This window comes from Callorhinchus milii, unplaced genomic scaffold, assembly GCF_018977255.1.
Source record: "Callorhinchus milii isolate IMCB2004 unplaced genomic scaffold, IMCB_Cmil_1.0 Scaffold18, whole genome shotgun sequence".
In the NCBI taxonomy this organism is placed as follows: domain Eukaryota; kingdom Metazoa; phylum Chordata; class Chondrichthyes; order Chimaeriformes; family Callorhinchidae; genus Callorhinchus; species Callorhinchus milii.
The window spans coordinates 13,283,972-13,303,909 of record NW_024704759.1 but is presented as its reverse complement, the minus strand read 5'-3'; the positions used below and the strand labels follow the sequence as shown (position 1 = coordinate 13,303,909).

The following is a 19,938-nucleotide window of genomic DNA, read 5'->3' as shown; positions in this document are numbered from 1 at the left end:
AAGAGACTATGAGCATAAATGTGGGGCTTGAGCCCCCAACCTTTGGACACGGAGTCAGAGAGTGCTACCAACTTAAGTTGATCTGACTCCAAAGAGGTTGAGGGAAATAAACTCAGAACAATACTTTCAGGTGCACTGAGGGCAGAGGTTCAGGGTTGCAAAGGACAATTTCAGGGCAATATCTAAAGGACAATTGACAACTTGACTAGGTTACTGGGAAGGCCGGTTGAGGCCAGAAAGCTGAACAGCTGGATGCTGTGGTGGGAGGACAGCAGGATGGAGATTCTGAAAGGATCAGATCAACTGGGCCAAAGGGCCCTTTTCAACCATATCTCTTGTGAAATGTCCAGGAGCACAATTTGCAAGGAACTGGTAACAGCAAAAAAATGTAGGTTATTTTAATGATGTGATGGGACAGATATTGTAGAAACAAAACTACATTCCACTTCGAGAAGGAGTGGAGGAATTACTCTGTGTCTGGCCAACACATTCAATGTCTCAAAAGATTCCTGCCTTCCTAACGAAGGCAACAGTGGGAGATTACAGAAAGAAAAGATGTGTCTGAGAACCAGAGGAGGTATGAATGTTTATAGAAGAGAGGGAGGGAGGCGAGGCTGAGAGAAGATGGGAGCTGTGTCAGTCAGTTACTGACTTAGTTCTGACTTACTTACTTACTTACTTACTCACTCACTCACTCACTCACTCACTCACTCACTTACTTACTTACTTAGCACTCAGCACAAGTGGGAATATGAGATGGCGGTCAGTGAAGGAATGTTTAGTGAGGTTGGTCCTACAAGACCAGTTTGTCATGTGTTGGTGGTGGGAGATGTGTGTGGTGGGGGAGGGGCTTTCAAAGTTGTTTGGGCTGGAGATTAATTGGAATTTCTTTCCCCCCCACCCCCCCACTCCCAGAATATAGTCAATAAATAAAAATAAGATGAAAACGTTGCCCCTGTGGTGGTGTAAGTAGACAGGTGCCCTCTTGAGTCGAGTGCGGATTTGCAGAGCAGTTTCAAGTGTGAGAGGACAATGAGGAAGAGCGCCTTCCGCATAGCTCCAGGTCCAGGGGGTGGGGGGGGGCAGCAAAACTGGTTCCTCAGGTACTGTCCCCGACACCTCTCAGTGCCTCTCTCTCTCTCTCTCTTTCTCTTCGAAAAGGAAGTGCTCGAAATTTACGTGTGTGTGTGTGTGTGTAAAAATAGGGGAGGGGGGGGGTATCTGGGAGCTCAGGGAGGGGGTGAGGGGGGGTCCTGCTCGAGGGCAAAGCGGAGGGGACAGGTGAGGAGAGGTTGGGTGGGGAGGGGGTGGTGGTGGGGTGAGGGGGGGTCCTGCTCGAGGGCAAAGCGGAGGGGAGAGGAGAGGTTGGGTGGGGAGAGAGTGGTGGAGGTTGGGTGGTGGGGTGGGGAGGGGGTGGTGGGGGTTGGGTGGGGAGAGAGTGGTGGAGGTTGGGTGGTGGAGGTTGGGTGGGGAGGGGGTGGTGGAGGTTGGGTGGGGAGGGGGTGGTGGAGGTGGGGAGGGGGTGGTGGAGGTTGGGTGGGGAGGGGGTGGTGGAGGTGGGGAGGGGGTGGTGGAGGTTGGGTGGTGGAGGTTGGGTGGTGGGGAGGGGGCGGTGGGGTTGGGTGGGGAGGGGGTGGTGGAGGTGGGGAGGGGGCGGTGGGGTGATAGTGAAGAGGCCGAGGGGTTGGTGTGGGTGAGAGCAGGTCCATGGAGAGGCTGAGGCTGAGGCTGGGAGTCGGGACGGGTTGAGTGACTTGGCCATGGAGGAGCGGCTCCGGGGCTGCCTGCCCTGCCTGGGCAGCCTGTGGGACTACCTGTGGCCCAAACCCCAGCCACGCAACCCCTTCCCCCAGCGGCCAGAGGTCACCGTTATCTCAGGTCCCTTCCCGGAGCGGGGCGCCCCCCCCTCCCCCCCCTCCCCCCCGGCCCTGCGCCCCAGTGCCCCCCTCCCCTCTCTGTTCGTGGCTCTCTATGATTTCGAGGCCAGGAGTGTGGCAGAGCTGACAGTGGCCAAAGGGGAGACCCTGAGGGTTCTCCAGGACGAAGGGGACTACGTTCTCGCCTCCAAAGTGGTGGAAGACGCGCAGAGGAAGGGTTTGGTGCCCTCCACTTATGTGGCGCAATTGGAGGAGAGTCTCACAAACCAACAGTAAGTACTTGTTGAGCTGCACTGCCTCCCGACAGCTCACTTTCTTTGGTCCTGTTTCCTATTTGGGATGTTTTTGCTGTGGTCAGTGCAGTGCCTGTGGTGACTGACTGGACAACAGGTCTTTTGCAAACCACCATATAAACTACAATGGGCAAATTGTGTGGTTTCAGCTGATTGGACTCCAGCAAATATCTGCCCAATTCTCTAATATATATACATATATATAATCATAATTGCCTTAAGACTTATTAGACATTGTGATGGTATCACAACTTTTTGTTCACCCTGTATAGTAATAGTAATAATAGTAATAATATCCAGGGTTGGGTGCACACCTTGATTGCTATTCAGGGAGGTCAACAGCTTTAGAAACCAATTTGTATTTTAAGGCATTGATGAGATATATGTGTGTGAAGTTGGTGAGTAGTGCGAAGTTTTAAAGTGGCCAAGGGACGAATTGGGTGTTAAATGATGAAGTGAATTCCTCTTTTCGAAATATGTTGGGGATTTCTTCCAGCATTCGTGATGTGAACTGTGATAACACGAGCTATGCAGCTGCAAAAGAATGTGGACAGACCTGCCATCGCTCTCTCTGGAACTTTTGTCTCCCAGATATCACATTGTTGTACTGACATTTCCCTGCAAACACTTCAGTGTAATACTGTATTAAGACTCAAAGACTAAAACCCGGAGTTCCTCTTTTCCAGGTGGTACTTTGGAGACATATCTCGAACCAATGCCGAAAAATTGCTTCTCTCTCCAGAAAATGCAACTGGATCTTTCCTCATTCGTAAGAGCCAGAACAGTCAGAATGATTACACAATCTCAGGTATCTTACAACATTTTTGCTGCTCATGTCACGAAATATATATTTGACCTAGTGGCATACACATTTTGAAGATAATGCAAATCATTTGGAAGTCAATTTTCGCCAGTTCTTTTTACATTCCGCTGGAGATGATCAGAAGCACAGGTTAATAATAAGAATTTTATCACATACATACAGGACATAAAGTGGCACTGTTTTAGCAAGAGTCTGTGCTAATTAGGGAAACAAATTACATCCGTCTTTTGGTATTGACTAGTCAGCTTCTCCCCTTAAAAAATGGCCTTCTTTCGGCTTATCATTTCTTACGGCAGTTAATTCTGTAGCAAGTTCTGAAATACGTCCATTGGAATAAGCATCGGGCTTTCTCTGGTACTCTTGCACCAGTCATGTGGGAAGCGTAAATTATTGTGGAACCGCCTCATGATTTTGACGCGCCTTTAATTTGTTTTCTATTTTAAACACATTTGCTTAGAGAAAAATAAAATCAATTGGTGTGGCAATTTTTAAGTGACTTGACTCACAATATGTAGGTTTAAGTTTTTAAAAACCTCCTGTATTCTTGACCAAATCTGCCATCTACAGTTGTCAGCCCGGCTCAGCTGGTGAGTCAGAACTGACTGAATTCCAGTGCAACGCTGTGGGTAAGCTTGATAATTGGAGACGCTGTCTTTTGAATGACACGTTAAACTGAGGGCCGGTTTGCCTGTTTAGATGTACATTAAAAGATTCCATGGCACTATTCAAAAAGAGAAGAGAGTTTCACTACACATCACAGTAAATCCTGTGAAGGGCTTTGAGACATCCTCCCGACTTGAAAAAGGCCCTGTATCAAAATTCGAGGACTGTATGTTTATATTTCATATTTTTGCAAAGGATGAAAATGAGTGAAAATTAAAGACGTTATATTTTTGGCCATCTGGTGTAATTCAAAAAAAAATTCCTTTTCAGTTCGAAGTAATACTGTGCATCATTTTCGAATTTTCCTGGGATCTAATGGCTCCTTCTTCCTTCATAAAGACCAAACGTTTCCTACGTTAGATAAACTTTTGCAGTTTTACAAAACAAACTACAAGCTGCTGGGATTTCCATTAACAAAACCATGTGCAAAGGTAAGCAAAATAATCCAAAAGTGCCTGTTGTGTTACAGGAAGCTGCAGAGATTCATGATGAATTTAATAGGTTTGTGTCGTAAATACTGAAGCCACTTTATTTAAGAAGAGTTTCTTTGATTTGTAGCCCTTTTGTGAGCCACTAGAACACGTACACAAGTATAGTCCATGTAAAGTTATGTTATCACACTCAAGGGTTGGTAACTGTTGAAATTGCTTTAATTTGCTTTGGCGTTGCCACGATGGTTTTGAAGTTTTCAACTTTTTAGCGTTGTCAACTTTTCTAAAATGTTAGCTTAATTTTAAAAAAAAAGTAATGGTAGTAAGAAACTCTCTTGTGCCTTCTTGTGAAATGTCATGTGTTTTATTTTACCCCACTCTAGAAATTGACCATCTCACTGACGCATCAGATTACCTTGTGGTCTTAATACAAAAGTTTAGGATGCTTTACAAAATGCTATGTAGGTTAAGATTAATAATAATAAAACAATAATCCTTGCATTTGATATAGCGCCATATCACATCTTTGAGACGTCTCGAAGCACTTCACGGAATATAGTGTAAAGTGTAGCGACTGTGTATTTTGTGGGCAAATGTACTGGGCTCCATATTAATACAACGGAATCTGCTGTTGCCTAGCTTTATTATCTGTATATATATATAACATACATACAATGTATCTCAAAGGCTTGTGTGTTTGGAAAAAGTAGTATACGTATGTGTCGGTTTATTTGCAACAGGCAGCTCCGGAAACCGATGAATGGGAAACTCCGAGAGAAGAGTTCACTTTGCTCAAAAAACTGGGAGAAGGTCACTTTGGAGAAGTCTGGGAGGGAATGTGGAAGGACAAGCGGGTGGCGATCAAAACACTTAAGACGGGTTTGTGCCACGACTTTGTTTCTTAAGGACAAGGAAGACTGGTTTGCATGTAAATTGAACACTGATATTTGCCAAGAATGAAAAATATATGAGTCAAGTGAAGGGATATTGGTCACTCACAGTCAGTAATCTGTTCTATTGGGAACACTGTGTAGAAGCTAAAGAGAATATTCATATCAATTTAATACCATGACGAGCTGACTATTACTAGCTATTTGCGTCTTATTCATAATTTATAATCTATTGGCCCTGGTTGGAAATTTAATAAAGGAAATTTAATAAATTTAGTAAAGGAAAATTACTAAATACTCAGCAATAAGTGGATGATTGTTGCTCTCTCTCTCACAGACGATATGAAACAGGAAGACTTTGCTAAAGAAATACAAGCTATGAAGTCAATAAAACATCCCAAACTAATGCAGTTATATGCCATTTGTTCCATTGGGGAACCTGTTTACATTGTCGTTGAACTGATGACCAAGGGAAACTTACTGGACTATTTGCAAGGTTGGTAACTAAAGAATGTATCAACCGTTTTTTACACGTCCTCTGTTTTATGAAATGTTTACAATAAACAGTAACACTGATGTTTAAAACACAATATTGGTAGCAGAAGTTGTAAGGTGCTCCACACTGAGCAATTTGAGTAGTTGCTCCACTTCAGAAGTAAACGACGTTGGAACAGAATTTCTGCAGGTTGATGTGACTTTGCTTCTACTATTGATTATTAGCAACTCCTGATACGATAAGTTGTGCTTCGGTGCCCAACAGAGGTTTACAAAAGAGAATGTGAATGGTCATTTTACCCACAAAATATACAGTCAATCCACTTGATATTATATCCTGTGAAGCACTCTAAGGTGCTACATCAAATGCAAGGGTGATTATTATTATTATTATTCAGCATAGAACACAACCCAAACATTTGTAAAACTATCAATAAGCAAGTCTGATGGGGAATAGATTCATGGGATCATATTTCAACCATTATTAGAAAGGCTCATCTTAAGAAAATAAGGTCTTGATCTATGGGAAGGGAACTCGTTGCAAACCACTGCAGGCTTTCATAACTATATTCTCGTCAGCAACAATCTGAATAAATGACATAATTTTATGATGATACACAATTTCAAGGCACATTTGAACTGTGACAGAATTGACAAGACTGCTCCGTGACAGTGTCTTATTTAGAAAATATTTCAAGTAAGGAAATGAATGACTCATTCATGTCGGTGTTAATATTTGTTTTGCTTTCCTAGGCGCTGAGGGAAAAACACTGACAATGATGCACTTCTTGTACATAGCCAGCCAAGTGGCTGACGGAATGGCTTACTTGGAAGAACTTAAATTTGCCCATCGCGATTTGGCTGCAAGAAATATCCTCGTCGGAGAGCAGCTGGTCTGCAAAGTAGCAGATTTTGGGTTAACACGGCTAATCCGGGTAAGTCAGGCCATAAACCTGATTGATCACTGAGGAGTTAGCGCCATCGTTTTTGACAAAACAAAGATTCTTTTCTTGTTTGTCAGATGAAACCTATAACAAAATAAGGCCACATTGAACTTTTACTCTGTGGAGCCTTTTTGTAACTGTAGCAAACGTTTTGTTTTGATCGAGCAGGATGATATGTACCAGCTTAACGTTGCGACCCGAATACCTATTAAATGGACAGCACCAGAGGTTTCAAATTTCCAGAGATATTCGATAAAGTCTGACGTCTGGTCCTTTGGTATTCTTTTGTACGAAATAGTGACGAAAGGCAAAGCACCTTACGAAGGTAAGCAAAGCTTTGTAAGCGTGAATCACTTTCGAATCGTACAGAGCTGTGCATTTATTATTATTATTATCCTTACTTCACTTCGTTTTGCAGGAATGACAAACAAAGATGTTGTGGAGAAAGTAAACAATGGCTACAGGCTCCCTTGTCCTAACGGCTGTAGCAAAGATGTTTATGCGATTATGCTCAGATGCTGGAATATATCCGAGGAAAACCGACCAACATTTATTGATTTGAAGAATGAACTTGATGTACTGTATTCTGAACATTATTACCAAAGTTGAAGTTTTGCGGAGGAACAAGGCAAATACCCACTGCCATGTGATGAAATCCACAGTGAATGACTGACTCAACTTTCGTTGAAATAAGCCATTGCAATGTAATCGTTTTCTATAAAAATAATTCTAATGGTAATTCACTTGGTCTATTGTAATTAAATCAAAAACAGATAGGACATTCCAAAGGGACATCGGCAGGCATTTGCTGTAACATAGGAACTGTAAAGTTAGGAGATCTTCATGGATGATTTAGGATGTTTTAGAATGTACGTTATACCATTCAAAATATTTAAAGAGTTACAGGGTGCTGAGATGGGCAGCAAACTAAGCAATAGTAGAACTACAACAGCTTGCATTTATGCAGTGCCTACACCGAGGATAACGTTGGAGCGCTTTGCAGTGGAGGGGTTGGACACTGAGCCAGATGGCAGTGGGAGGTGATTAAGAAAGCACAGTCGAAGAGGTAGATTTTCAGGTAGGATTTAAAGGTAGAGAGAAGGGTAAGGCAGAGGTAACAATGTACACTCCAGGTTGACAGCACTTCCTAACCCCAACATAACCACGTTTAAGATGCAAGGACAACTTTTGTTCCATAAAAAATGTATTGAATATTTGCGATAACATCGGGCAAATTCAATACTAAATAGCATATTTACTGATTTAAAAGCAACGTTTATCAAGAATCTGGAAAATTCTTTCTCTTGATTACCTGCACATGTTTTAGTGGAAAAAACAATGTGCATGTGAGTAGGTACTTATTTGTACTTCCCTATTCTACTTTTACTTATCACTTATATTTACTTTTTACTTATTCTGATATTGTATTTTATTTTAGAAGATTGATTCTTCTGTAGATGGTGGTGGGATTGATTCATTCAAAGCTCTATAGCGTGCACTTCCTAGATTTTTAAGCAATAATCTTTTCATTTGCGAGTGGAAATTAAATGGGAAATGTACTGTTAAAACAGCAGCCTTCAAAAGATAAAATACCCTACGAAATAATGTTGTGCAACATTTTCAGAGAAATATATTGAAATGATGTAGTTTTTCATTCACAGTTCACTCAGAGAGAACATTTTGCTGCATGTCATTTTCTGTTAGTTGCGTATTTTAATAAGTAGAAAGATGTCAGTGGATAAGGCAGAGTGCTTTGTTTAGTGGGTTTATTTACAGTCGAAGCCATCTTACTAAAACACAAACGTGCTGATACTTTTCCTTGCTGTAAAATAAACGCAAAATCATTTTTTGTTATCAGAAATGTAAAGTTTGGTTATGTGTAACCACAACAGTTATTTATACAGCACCCTTCACGCGAAATGTCTCTCGGGAATGCTCCACTGGAATGAATCATTTTGTGAAATCAGATTAGGAAACATCTTTTATCCTCCATGTGACCATTAAAGAGCAAAAGAGGAAATAAATGTGTCTTCTCGTGTCTCTACAAATATTACTTATTTGGGAAATCAACTCATAAACCGTGGTCTTTCCAAAACGATTGGATTTTCAACCTGATAAACTTGCTTTAAATTGCTGATCAAAATCCCAACAAACATGGTCTTCGTTCCTTTGTCCATTCTTGCGGCTCTATTTGATCTCGTTCCTAGAAAAAAATCCCTCGATTGATTTCGAAGTTATCAGTGTTACATCACTCCAACCAAGGTTTCTGTATGTCCCCTCTTTTTATTCCTCCCTTGACTGGAAGGTTGCCAAAGGAAAGAAGACCCACCTCTTCGCCCATGACTTTGGCCACCCTCCTACCCTCTCTGCTCTCCACCTTCCCTTACCCCGATCCCCCCCACCTTTTGCCTGCTCAGGTCCAAATCCCTGACAGCAAATAGTTCAGCTATGGAGGGGGGGTGGTGGTGGGAGGGAGAGGTATCACAGCTGACAGTGTTTACATGTTTTTTTCTTGACAAACTTTTGATTCTAATTCTCTTTCCCTCCCTCGTTGATTGAAGTTGTCCTTGTCTTTCCTTCCTCTGGGATACAATTATTTGGGAGCTGGCTGGGACATTTTATAAATATATTTGGGTATAGTTGAATCCATATTTGGAGTTTATAAATGATGTATCTTGGAGTTGTGTGTCTATTCACCTTTACTCAAGAAAATCCCCCACCTACATTTGCAGCGTTCCAGGAAAGACTCGAAGTATATTTTCAGTCTATACCTGTTGCAGTTTATTGCTGTAATATTTTCATTTATGATCAAGGGTCTAAGTCCGCTGAGATTCCCTCCGCTTCTAAAGCTGTTCAAGGTTGAACATACTTCTGAAAGGTTTTCCTTCAGATTTAGCGTCTAACTTTGTATTTCTTCTGCAGAGTCGACTTCCTCTTTGTTCAACCAAACTATATAAAAAATGTAATATTGAGTCATATAGAGGTGCAGATTCCAATCATTTTGATTAAAATATTATTGGGGCCTTGATTCAGATCATTCTCAGTTACCTGCTTCTAATCTGCCATCATTTCTTATCATATATTATGGTAACCAGTGAGAGGGGTTGAAGGGTTGAGTAACATTCAGGCGTGGCTTTCCTGCCTGATAGAACAAGCTTTTCTTGTGGCAGCATAAAAACATGATTAATTTAACATCCGCAGGCAGTTACGTTCAACTGGCTGGAACGGGATATAAGAGCACTTGAGATCAGAGAGGAGAAGTATACCCGCACTGTAACTGTCAGGACTAACCAGCCATCAGATGTAAGCTCCACTCTAAACCCAGCATCCATCATGGCTGAATGTCTACGAAGAGTTTTTCCATGTTTCAAATGTCTTCATGGTTCCAGAGTAAGACCCAGAGATGTGAGTCCATCTGTTGTTATCGAGGTTCAACAGGAATCCAACCACCAAACCCCTTGTGAAGGAACCCTTTACATTGCTCTGTACGATTTCTCGGCGAGGACAAGTGAGGAGATTTCTATCAGCAAAGGGGACAAATTCAAGGTCTTTGATGAGGATGATCGTCTCAATGGCTGGTGCTTTGCAGAGAAACTCGATGGGGGTCAGAGCAAAGGATATGTTCCCTTTAACTACCTCGCCAAGAAAGACAGTTTGGAAACAAAACCGTAAGTGAGGATAAAATCCAATGGAATTTATTGGATATATTTCAAGCCGGGAGCACTTCTCAAAATGCTTGACAATGCTGGCTGGGGACCTGAGCTTGTGGTGGCGGTTGGGGGGAGGGGGAGATGACTGAAAGAAAATGTTTTGAGATCTGAAAAGAGGGGAGGTAGGGAGTTGGAGGTACTCTGCGATGGAGTTCCAGAGAGTGGGAGCGTGAAGGCCGTCATATCAAATCCAAAGATTAGTATTTAATCGCTATTTGATGTAACACCTCAAATTGTTGAAATGCCTCAAAGTGGTTCACAGGATATACTGCGAAGTGTAGTGACTGTGTATTTGTAGGTGAACACGGCAGCCAACTTGCAGTGTCCCACAAAATAGCCTTGAAGTCGATTACTATTTTTTCTGGGGGATTCTTGTCCAGGTCACCGGTAGAAACTTCCTTCTCTTTTGGAATGTACTTTGCTTTCGATTTGTGTCATTCCAGTAATTACATTTGCTTCCTGCTTTAAGTGGCTTAGCAAGTAGATATATTGATTATCTTGTAAATAGCAAACCAGACATTGTCTTGTTTCCTTTGCCCATTCTTGTGGATCTATTTGATCTTGTTCCTAGAAAAATCCTTTTTTTCAGTCAATCGGGTGTCTGACACCTGCGGAAACCCATTGCCACGCTTAAGAGTAACCGAAACAAAGTGAGAGTTCCCTGCATCCCACAGTTGATCTCACAGAATCTATATTCACCTAAACCTCCTAGACTTTCTTTCTCAGTGAGGGAATATTACTCAATTGTATCCCAGACGTGCAGAATCTGAAGTGGCCAGTGATGAACAAAAGCGTTTATTTAAAGGTAGCAAGTGGCGGAAAATAAACCAAGCAACGTGAATTAGGGATTTGTTCCAAGTGTTTTGCAATGATTCTTATCACAATAAATTTGCATATGGGGAGCACAGAATGCTTCTTTCATGTTAGTCCAAATTACAGGCTTTACATTGTTGTTCTACCACATTGAGTCACTCATCAGAATACTTTTGCCAAATGGATTTGCCAGATGTATTTATGCAGCAATATATTTCCTTCTCTTCTGTTTGTGCAGGTGGTATGGTGGGACACTCAGCCGATCTGAAGCTAAAAGTATTCTCTCAGACCAGAATGTGAGTGGCTCCTTCCTCATCCGTAAAAGTGAAAATCATAAAGATGCGTATGCATTGTCTGGTAAGTATGATTGCAGAACTAAATTGTAAAACTACTGTAGGACTCTAATACTGTAGCATACAGAGCTTTATTTTCCCTCTTCTTATCACAGTGCAGGATAAAGGGTGTGTGCGACACTTTCGTGTCTACAAAGGTGAAGATGGACGTTTTTTCTGAAATCCAGTCATCAGTTTTCTAATCTGTGTGAACTTGTGGACCATTACAAATCCAACAATCTTCAGGCAGGTCTCCGACTGACATTACATTGCAAGAAGGTAAGTTCACTTCAAACAAGCTGCATTCAGTTTGTTATTCTCCGTAAAATCCTGAAGTTTTTTCTAATGCATGATTTAACAACAACAAAATTACATGTGTATAGCGCCTTTCACGTCAGGAGGGCGTCCAAAGGCGCTGGACAGACAGAGTTACGGACCCGAGCTGGGGGTCGGGGTGGGGGAGGGTGGAGGGCAGGGGGGGAAGCAGGGAGATCGAAAGCACGGTCGAAGAGGAGGGTCTTGAGGTGGGTCTTGAAGATGGCGAGGGAGGGGGTGAGACGCAGGGACTGTGGGATGGAGTTCCAGAGGGTGGGGGCAGAGTGGCGGAAGGCCCGCCCGCCGATAGTGGGGCGAACGAGGTGGGGGACATAAAGCAAGCCAGAGCCCGCTGAGCGGAGGGAGCGAACAGGGTGGTAGGGGGTTAGGAGGTCGGAGAGGTAGGGGGGAGCAAGACCATGGAGGGCTTTGAAGGTGAGGACCAGGAGCTTGAACTTTAACAGTAAATGCAACAGAAGGGTGCCATGATCAGTCCCTCAGTACAGTCAGTTACAAACTGGTGGACAAATTGGAGTTTTACATTGTGAATAATGCGCACCTGTTTTTGAAGATACTGTATATCTGCAATTGCAAGGTCTCAATGATGATCCAGATAGCCTGGTTATCCATCTACAGTAGGCTATGGTGTTTAGCAATCAATGAAACCATATTTTCAACCTAATGCAAAGATTTATTACAAAAGTCTGTCACAATAATCCCTAACACAATGGAAAGTCTGAGTTAAAAATTCACTTGACGTATAGTTTGTGTTCTGTATTTGAAATAGGTTGAACCAGTTCTCAGGGATTTGTCCCATTCCACGGTGGATGCCTGGGAACGACCGCACGAGGAATTCACTCTTGAAAAGTTAATAGGTTGTGGGAAATTTGGAAAAGTTTTCGCTGGATATTGGAATAAGACCGTTCAAGTCGCCATCAAAACAATAGAAGTCGGTAAGGATATATACGTGTGGGAATATTGAGAGGGAACCCCTGTTCAAAGCGGAGATTCAGCTGGTGTTTGCATTCAGGTTTCTGCCAGAAAGGGAATTTGAAATTGAAGCACTCCAGGACTCTACCCTGTGTGAAGGGCGCTATATAAATGTAAGTTGTTGTTGAATTATTGTCAGTTAGGCTCTTTGGGATGTCTCTATGTTGTAGGTGCTTTATCAAATGCAACAATTAATATTTCTTCCTCATTTTCCTTCTCGGTTCCGTATAAAGGCTTGCAAACACTTCACCATCTAGACACCTCTGGATATCCACATTTTTTAATATCTTCTTTAAGCCACTTCACGCATTACCCTGCTAACCCTGTCTAGTTACAACATATATAGTTATATAGTGCCCTCCACGCAGGGCAGCATCTCAGAGCGCTTAATAGTGGCGGAGTCTGACTCCGAGCCGGGGGCTTGGTGGGAAGGGGGGGAGGTGGCTGTAAGCACGGTCAAAGAGGAAGGTTTTCAGGCAGGACTTAAAAAATGGGAGAGAGGGGGCAAGGCGGAGGGATTGAGGGAGAGTGTCCCAGAGTTTCAGGGTGCAGTGGCTGAAAGCGCGACCTCCGAAGGTGGGGCGGAGGGTGCGAGGGACGAGCAGGAGGCCGGTGCCAGTCGAGCGGAGGCGCCGGGTGGTGGATTGGGAGAGTGAGGAGGTCGGAGAGGTAGGGAGGGGCCAGAGGGCGAACGGATTTGACCATGAGAGTGAGGATCTTGAAGTTGATCCATTCGGTGATGGGGAGCCAGTGGAGCCTGGGCCAGAACTGGTGAGATGGAGGAAGAGAGTTTGGTCCGGGTCAATGTGTGGGCAGCAGAGTTCTGAACGAGCTGGATTTCTGGTTAGAATTCAATTGCAAGGTATTCATTAACTATTCATATTCATTGATATGAATGCGTACTCCATAGCACAAGGTAAACAGCGTCTTAACATGACACAGCAGCGCTCCCTGGTGGAGTCTCCTGTGACCTGCAGGTCTGTTGTCTCAATTTGCCACACAGTCTGTTCTTAAAAATAATAATAATCCTCGCATTTGATATAGCGCTTCTCACGTCTTCGAGACGTCTCAAAGCGCTTCACAGACTATGCTGTAAAGTGAATTGACTGTGTATTTTGGGGGCGAAACACGGCAGCCAATTGCACACAGCAGCGTCCCCACAAACAGTGGTGGATTGAAGTGATCAAATTATTATTGTTTTCTTTTGCTTGAGGGATTATTACCAGGCGTGTGGAGTAAGGAAACTTGCCCAAGGTTTCACCCTGCCAGGAATCGAACCCAGATCTCTCGCTTGCCAGGCGAGTGCTCTAACTACTGAGCTACAGGACTCATAATCTTAATCTTAGCTGTGCCATTGTGGGGAAGACAGCAAACAGGTGCTGGGGCCTTCTCCCTGTAGTTAATGGTGGGAGCTTTTATTGTATCAGAGATTTCAGAATAAAGGTTTTTTTTAAAACATTGATGGTTCCAAACCATACCTACTTGAAGAGATTTTGGAAGAAAAATTTGGAACAAGAAAGTAGCTCAGGGAAGACTAAAAGCTGAATAAACGTGCTAGCCTTCGACGTAACACATTCTTTCAATTTCATATCCTTTTTTTTCTCTCCAGATGTGACGAATCAGAGAAGTTTTCAGGTCGAGATGAGTATAATGAAGCAGCTGTATCATCCCCACTTATTATCGCTGTACGCTGTGAGCACAGAGCGAAACCCTTACTACATCATCACTGAGCTAATGAAAAAAGGCAGCCTCCTGGATTATTTACGAAGTTGAGTTTCAATCCATTCGGTTTAAAATGCTGCATATTTTTCCTGTTTCCTGTCTGCCACAAACATGAACAAATATTTTTAAGACCTCGCTTTAATTTTCAGCCAAACTGAAAGCCACCAACTCGATCACCATCCTTGCGTACCATTAGCTGTTCTGAACACTTTGAGTAAAAGTTTGCTGTTTGTTGACAAGTAATTTAGTTAGACCTTTCCAGTTGTGAATCCTGGATGTTTCCAGTTGGGGCATCTTAAAGGAGCTGAGGCAGAATAAACCCCGCTACAATGAGAATTTAAATAAAATATAAGTAGAAACCAAATAGACACTTAACTCACGTTCTCAGCACCACGATTGCAACCGCTATAGAAAGCAGAATATACTATAAAGTGAATATTTGTGGGCAAAACTCGGCAGCCAATTGCACACAGCAGCGTCCCCCAAACAGTCATGGATTGAAGTGACCAAATCATTATTGTTTTTTTTTTTTTCATGAGGAGCTATTATCAGGTGTGTGGAGTAAGGAAACATGCCCAACCTTTCGCCCTGCCGGGAATCAAGCCCAGGTCTCTCGCTTGCGAGGCGAGTGCTCTAACCACTGAGCTATAGGACTCCCAACTATAGGATTTTTTTTGAGACTCAGACCTATTATGAACAAACTGACTTTCGCCCCATCATCCCAGTACAGTTTGAATCCAGGTTAAAGAACTCAAAGGGCATCTTATCTACTGCTAATCTGTCCCACCAGAAAAAAGTGACTTCTTTCTTTTTTTTATTATTATTATTATTATTATAATTCTTCAAGATCACCTTTTTGCCAGGCTCAGAAGGCAAACAGCTGAATTCAGAACAGCTGTTGGACATCGCAATCCAAGTGGCAGAGGGGATGCTTTATTTGGAATCCCAAAACTACATCCATCGGGATTTGGCTGCAAGAAACATCCTCGTTGGAGAATATAATGTTTGTAAGATTGCTGACTTTGGATTAGCCAGAATTATACAGGTAACATTGGTTTCCTCTGAATTAATACCACACAAAAATAATAATAGTAGTAGTAATAATAATAATAATAGTGAATTGACTGTATATTTTGTGGGCGAAATACGGCAGCCAATTGCACACAGCAGTGTCCTACAAACAGTCGTGGATTTAGTGATCAATTCATTATGTTTTTTTAAGGAATTATTATCCTCAGAAAAACGAACCGCCAATTGACTTAACAACCGGGTTCCTTCTTACTGCTAGGTAAACAGATACGTGTGGAGCAAGAAAACTTGCTCAAGGTTTTTCCCTGCCCGGGAATCAAAACCAGTCTCTCGATGGCGAGGCGAGCACTCTAACCACTGAGCTACAGGATTTAATAATAACAATAATAAATTTGTGGAAAAAGGGAGGAATGCTCTTCCATTATATAATATTATATACAATATAACCAAGGTGCTAAGCTTAAACATGTATCCACAAACAAGTGATTTGCCTGAATGGCAAGACAGCCTTAGCTAAGTGGTGTCCTGTAGCTCGGTGGTTAGAGCACTTGCCTTGCACATAATAATAATTTGGTCACTCAATCCACGGCTGTTTGCGGGACGCTGCTGTGCGCAATTGGTTGCCGTGTTTCACCCACAAAATGTACAGTCAATTCATTTTACCACATTCTGAGAAACTCTTTGACACGTCTCGAAGACGTGATAAGACGCTGTATCAATGCAAGGATTATTATTATCATTATTTATTGTGAAAGATAATTTATAATCAGTCAGAGTCTGAAAAGTTATTGTGAATTGACTGTATATTTTGTGGGCGATTTGTTGTGAATGTACAAATATAAATCATTTCTAATTGTGCTAAAGTTAATCAATATATTTCATGTACAAAATACAGGAAGAAGTGTATTTGTCAACATCTAAAGTCATTCCATATAAATGGACAGCCCCGGAAGCTCTTGAATATGGTCGTTATTCTGTGAAGTCTGATGTTTGGTCCTTTGGTATCCTTCTTTATGAAATAGTCACTTATGGTAAAATACCTTATGTAGGTAAGTCTCCTGTTTTGTGCTTCCACAAATAAACATAAGGATTATATTTTCTGAAATAGTTATTTTTAATATCTCCCCTTTCTAAAGATAAATCATCTTTTACATAAATAAATTATCTTTTACAATAAATAATGATAATAAATCATTTTTCTGCAGGTCTGGACAATCAGGAATTAGTGCAGAAGGTGTCCATGGGTTACAGAATGCCTCGTCCCGAAGGCTGTTCTATGCATTTGTATCAATTAATGCAGGAGTGCTGGCATAAGAACCCACAAGAACGCCCAACATTTGAAACAATAACGTCAACAATGGTGTCCTTCGAATATTATGGAGTCCTGGAGCACAGTAGTTAGAGCACTTGCCTAACAAGCGAGAGACCTGGGTTTGATTCCCGGGCAGGGTGAAACGTTGGGCAAGTTTCCTTACTCCGCGCGCCTCTGTTTACCCAGCAGCAAGTAGGAACCCGGTTGTTAAGTCGATTGGCGAATCGCTTTTCCGGGGGTAAAATTCTTTTAAAATAATAATAATAATAAACTGGTCACTTCAATCCACGACTGTTTGTGGGACGCTGCTGTGTGCAATTGGCTGCTACGTTTTACCCACAAAATATAGTCAATTCACTTTAAGGTAGACTGTGAAGCACTTTGGGATATCTTGACGATGTGATATAAGGTGATATATCAAATGCAAGGATTTTTATTATTATTATCATTAAAATGTACCAATTTTTGGTCCGATCAGCTTATTTAAATTAAGGAACATTTTCGGCTTGGCTTCCTTGTTTTCAAGCCATTTATCGGTTGTGTGATCTCATTCTCTTGAGGCGGTTCAGGTTCAGAGTTCGTACTTTAAAACAACCACAACTTTCATTTATGTTGCGACCTTCAGATAACGTCTCGGAATGCTTCACAAGCATCTGGGCGGATGGCAATCGAGGGGGAGATCAGGTGATCATAGGTAAAGGTCAAACAGCTGGGTTTTAGGGAGATTTATAGACAGATAAAGAGGAACGATTGACGGAATTCCAAAGGTTAAGGAAGAGTGGCTGACGTTGTTTACCATGCAGCAAGTCCAAGTTAGTCAAGCAGATAAGAACGGATGTAGGAGAAGGTCACAGAGACAGGGAGGTACTAGGGCATGAAGGGCTCTAAATCATAATGGAACAGAGAGTGTACTCTTTATCCAGTCATTGCCGTAGGAATTACTGTAAACAAATGTGCTCATAGAGAACTCTTTGTGTTTAGACTCCCAGTAGAATGCTTGCTGTCCTCTGGTGACCTTATTTGTGGCGATGAAACTTCAAGTAGACTTCAGGCTTCTTGAGGGAAGCTAAGTGAAGCTTCTCTCCTGAGAACTTAAATAAGTTGATATGCGCAGCACTGATGGAAACCACTCTGCTTGAATGCGTTTCGTGTGTGTTTGTGTGTGAACTTCCAAGTTATGTCGATAATATCACAAATATTGTTTCGCAAAGTATTACCATGTTGCCTTTGCCAGCCCAAATAAGTTCAGAGTGGGAACAGTTTACTAAGATCTCATTCAGACAGTAACTTGAAATATCAAAAGGCCTTTTTCAGTTTTCGTCATTGAGGATGGCATTTTGTGGGGTTTAATAACGTAAGAACAGAAAAATTTACTGAGCGAAAAAAGACCAAAGTCCATACCTTCTACCATCCTGGTAATCACATGCACATATTATGTCCCAAACTATATACTGTATCCCGAAATATTATTTCCCAACAGAAATCCCATCTCATATGTTCTTGTAAGAAAGGCACTTTCTGCTTCCACTGTCTAAAGGCTAACAGTCCCTCGGTGGAGTTTGATGGAGTGCGAGGATCTGCCTTGTAACTGCATGGCTTGTACCTTCTTTACCCTGATCTGAGGTGGGAGGATTTAATAATGACATTAAATGACAAAATGGGAAAATGACTCAATGAGCATCTTGATCAACTCTAATATAATATGAATTGACTCAGTGACATGTGGAGGATAGATCGCAGTTACTCGATCTTAACACCAGATGGCAATCTAAAAAGAAATATAATATATAATAATAATATTATATAATATATACTTTTGATTCCCATGTTTTGTGAATTAGATAAATGGCTCCTTCAGCTAAATATTTTAATTCTTTCTCAGCTTCTCATCATTGCTTGCCTAATGCTTCCCTTTTTTTTGTTGTTGATCGATTTTGAAGATTTAGAGCCTGCAACATCCAAACTATTCAATGTGCTTGACAGGTAATAATAATAGAATAATCCTTGCACTTGACATAGATCTTTATCGTTTGGTCGAGATAGAAATGCTATAAAGGTCTGTATATTTTATGGGTGAGTTAAATTGCTGTCGTGTAGTGACTGCTTGTAGGGATAAACCTGAGCAAAACACTTTTACGAATGCTTTCACACCGTGTTGATGCTGGAGTTTTCTGTGAATATAATATGGCAGGTGGGATGTTATGCTTAAACGTTCCTGTTTTTTTCCTCAGAGACTGTCACATTTCTGGGTTTTTAATAACATTTGAAAATGAACTGGCATTTAGTGCAGGGTAGGGGAACCCAGTCAACACGCAATCCCCTCAACAGATGGGTTAAGGAGTGACAGGTATGCAAGCTAAACAGTTAAACTGCGTGCACCATCAAGGGCTTGTCAAACAGCAAAGGTGGAGATGAACATTGGGTGTGGTTCATAAAGGTTTCTAGTCGCTGTCAAGCCGCTGTGGACAAACATTAGGATTGGGGTGTTTGATTTTTAGTTGAAAAAAGATTTTCTATGACATTGTATCGATCGCGAGCAAGTCAATATTTTAAATATTGTGTTCAAGGCATGGGAGAGGTTCAGAAGGAATGTGGTGGATGGGCAGAATTATCTTTCTCATTCGGTGATTTCTTGTATTCTTTCTGACCCTGCGTTGTTTTATTGTTAACAGAATTTGAATCTTCACTTATTACCGATATTCCCTTTGAACTGTCTGCATTTTAAATACAATGTCTTACCCCCAAAGTTTCTCTGTTGCTCTGAGATCAGTGATTGGCATTTACGTTCAATAGTTAAGCCCCAAGACTTGATAATTGGACTCGAGGTACAGATCAGCCATGATCTTATAGAATGACAGAACAGGCTTGAGGGGCTGAATGGCCTCCCCCTGTTTCTATGTTTCTAAGACGGCAGCACTGACTTGCTACAACAACAACAAAATTATATTTATAGAGCGCCTTTCACGTCAGGAGGATGTCCCAAGGCGCTGATCAGCAGCAAGGGGGAAGCAATGAATTTCCAGGTATCATATTTCAGGCTAGTGCTTGACCTCATCCACTAAAGATATCAGGTGATGAACCAATAATGTCCTCCACAGTATTTGAACCAGTGTCAGCTGGTAATAGTTGCTTTGCTGTTATTTTACAAGCAGGAATTTTGAGCTGGAGAATGAAACAAGAGAAAGGGGGTTAATGTATTGGTATATAATAGAAACATAGAAACAGGAGTAGGTCATTATCCCTCGAACCTGTTCCACCATTCTATGAGATCATGGCTGAGCCGTACCTCAAGTCCAATT

The 19,938-nt window shown here is 41.9% G+C and overlaps 2 protein-coding genes and 1 non-coding gene across 3 annotated transcripts; 2 read left to right on the top strand and 1 right to left on the bottom strand.

Moving 5' to 3' along the window:
- The first annotated feature begins 1,688 nt into the window (after window positions 1–1,688).
- LOC103186306 (tyrosine-protein kinase Srms) lies at window positions 1,689–7,365 on the top strand. The gene is made up of 8 exons (XM_007905230.2): window positions 1,689–2,149; window positions 2,857–2,978; window positions 3,927–4,087; window positions 4,828–4,966; window positions 5,315–5,473; window positions 6,226–6,407; window positions 6,585–6,741; window positions 6,835–7,365. The coding sequence occupies exons 1-8, from the start codon at window positions 1,761–1,763 to the stop codon at window positions 7,023–7,025; spliced, it is 1,500 nt and encodes a 499-aa protein (XP_007903421.2). The 5' UTR covers window positions 1,689–1,760; the 3' UTR covers window positions 7,026–7,365.
- Window positions 7,366–9,521: 2,156 nt separating this feature from the next.
- On the top strand, window positions 9,522–19,364 carry LOC103186299 (protein-tyrosine kinase 6). Its single transcript, XM_007905222.2, is given in 10 exon segments — window positions 9,522–10,084; window positions 11,178–11,296; window positions 11,388–11,462; window positions 11,465–11,550; window positions 12,374–12,539; window positions 14,186–14,344; window positions 15,162–15,343; window positions 16,223–16,376; window positions 16,533–16,721; window positions 19,312–19,364. Coding segments are annotated over 10 exon segments (1,518 nt in total). The 5' UTR covers window positions 9,522–9,749.
- Window positions 13,834–13,905, bottom strand: trnaa-ggc. Its single transcript has one exon. It is a non-coding gene; the product is annotated as a tRNA-Ala (tRNA).
- Window positions 19,365–19,938: the final 574 nt, after the last annotated feature.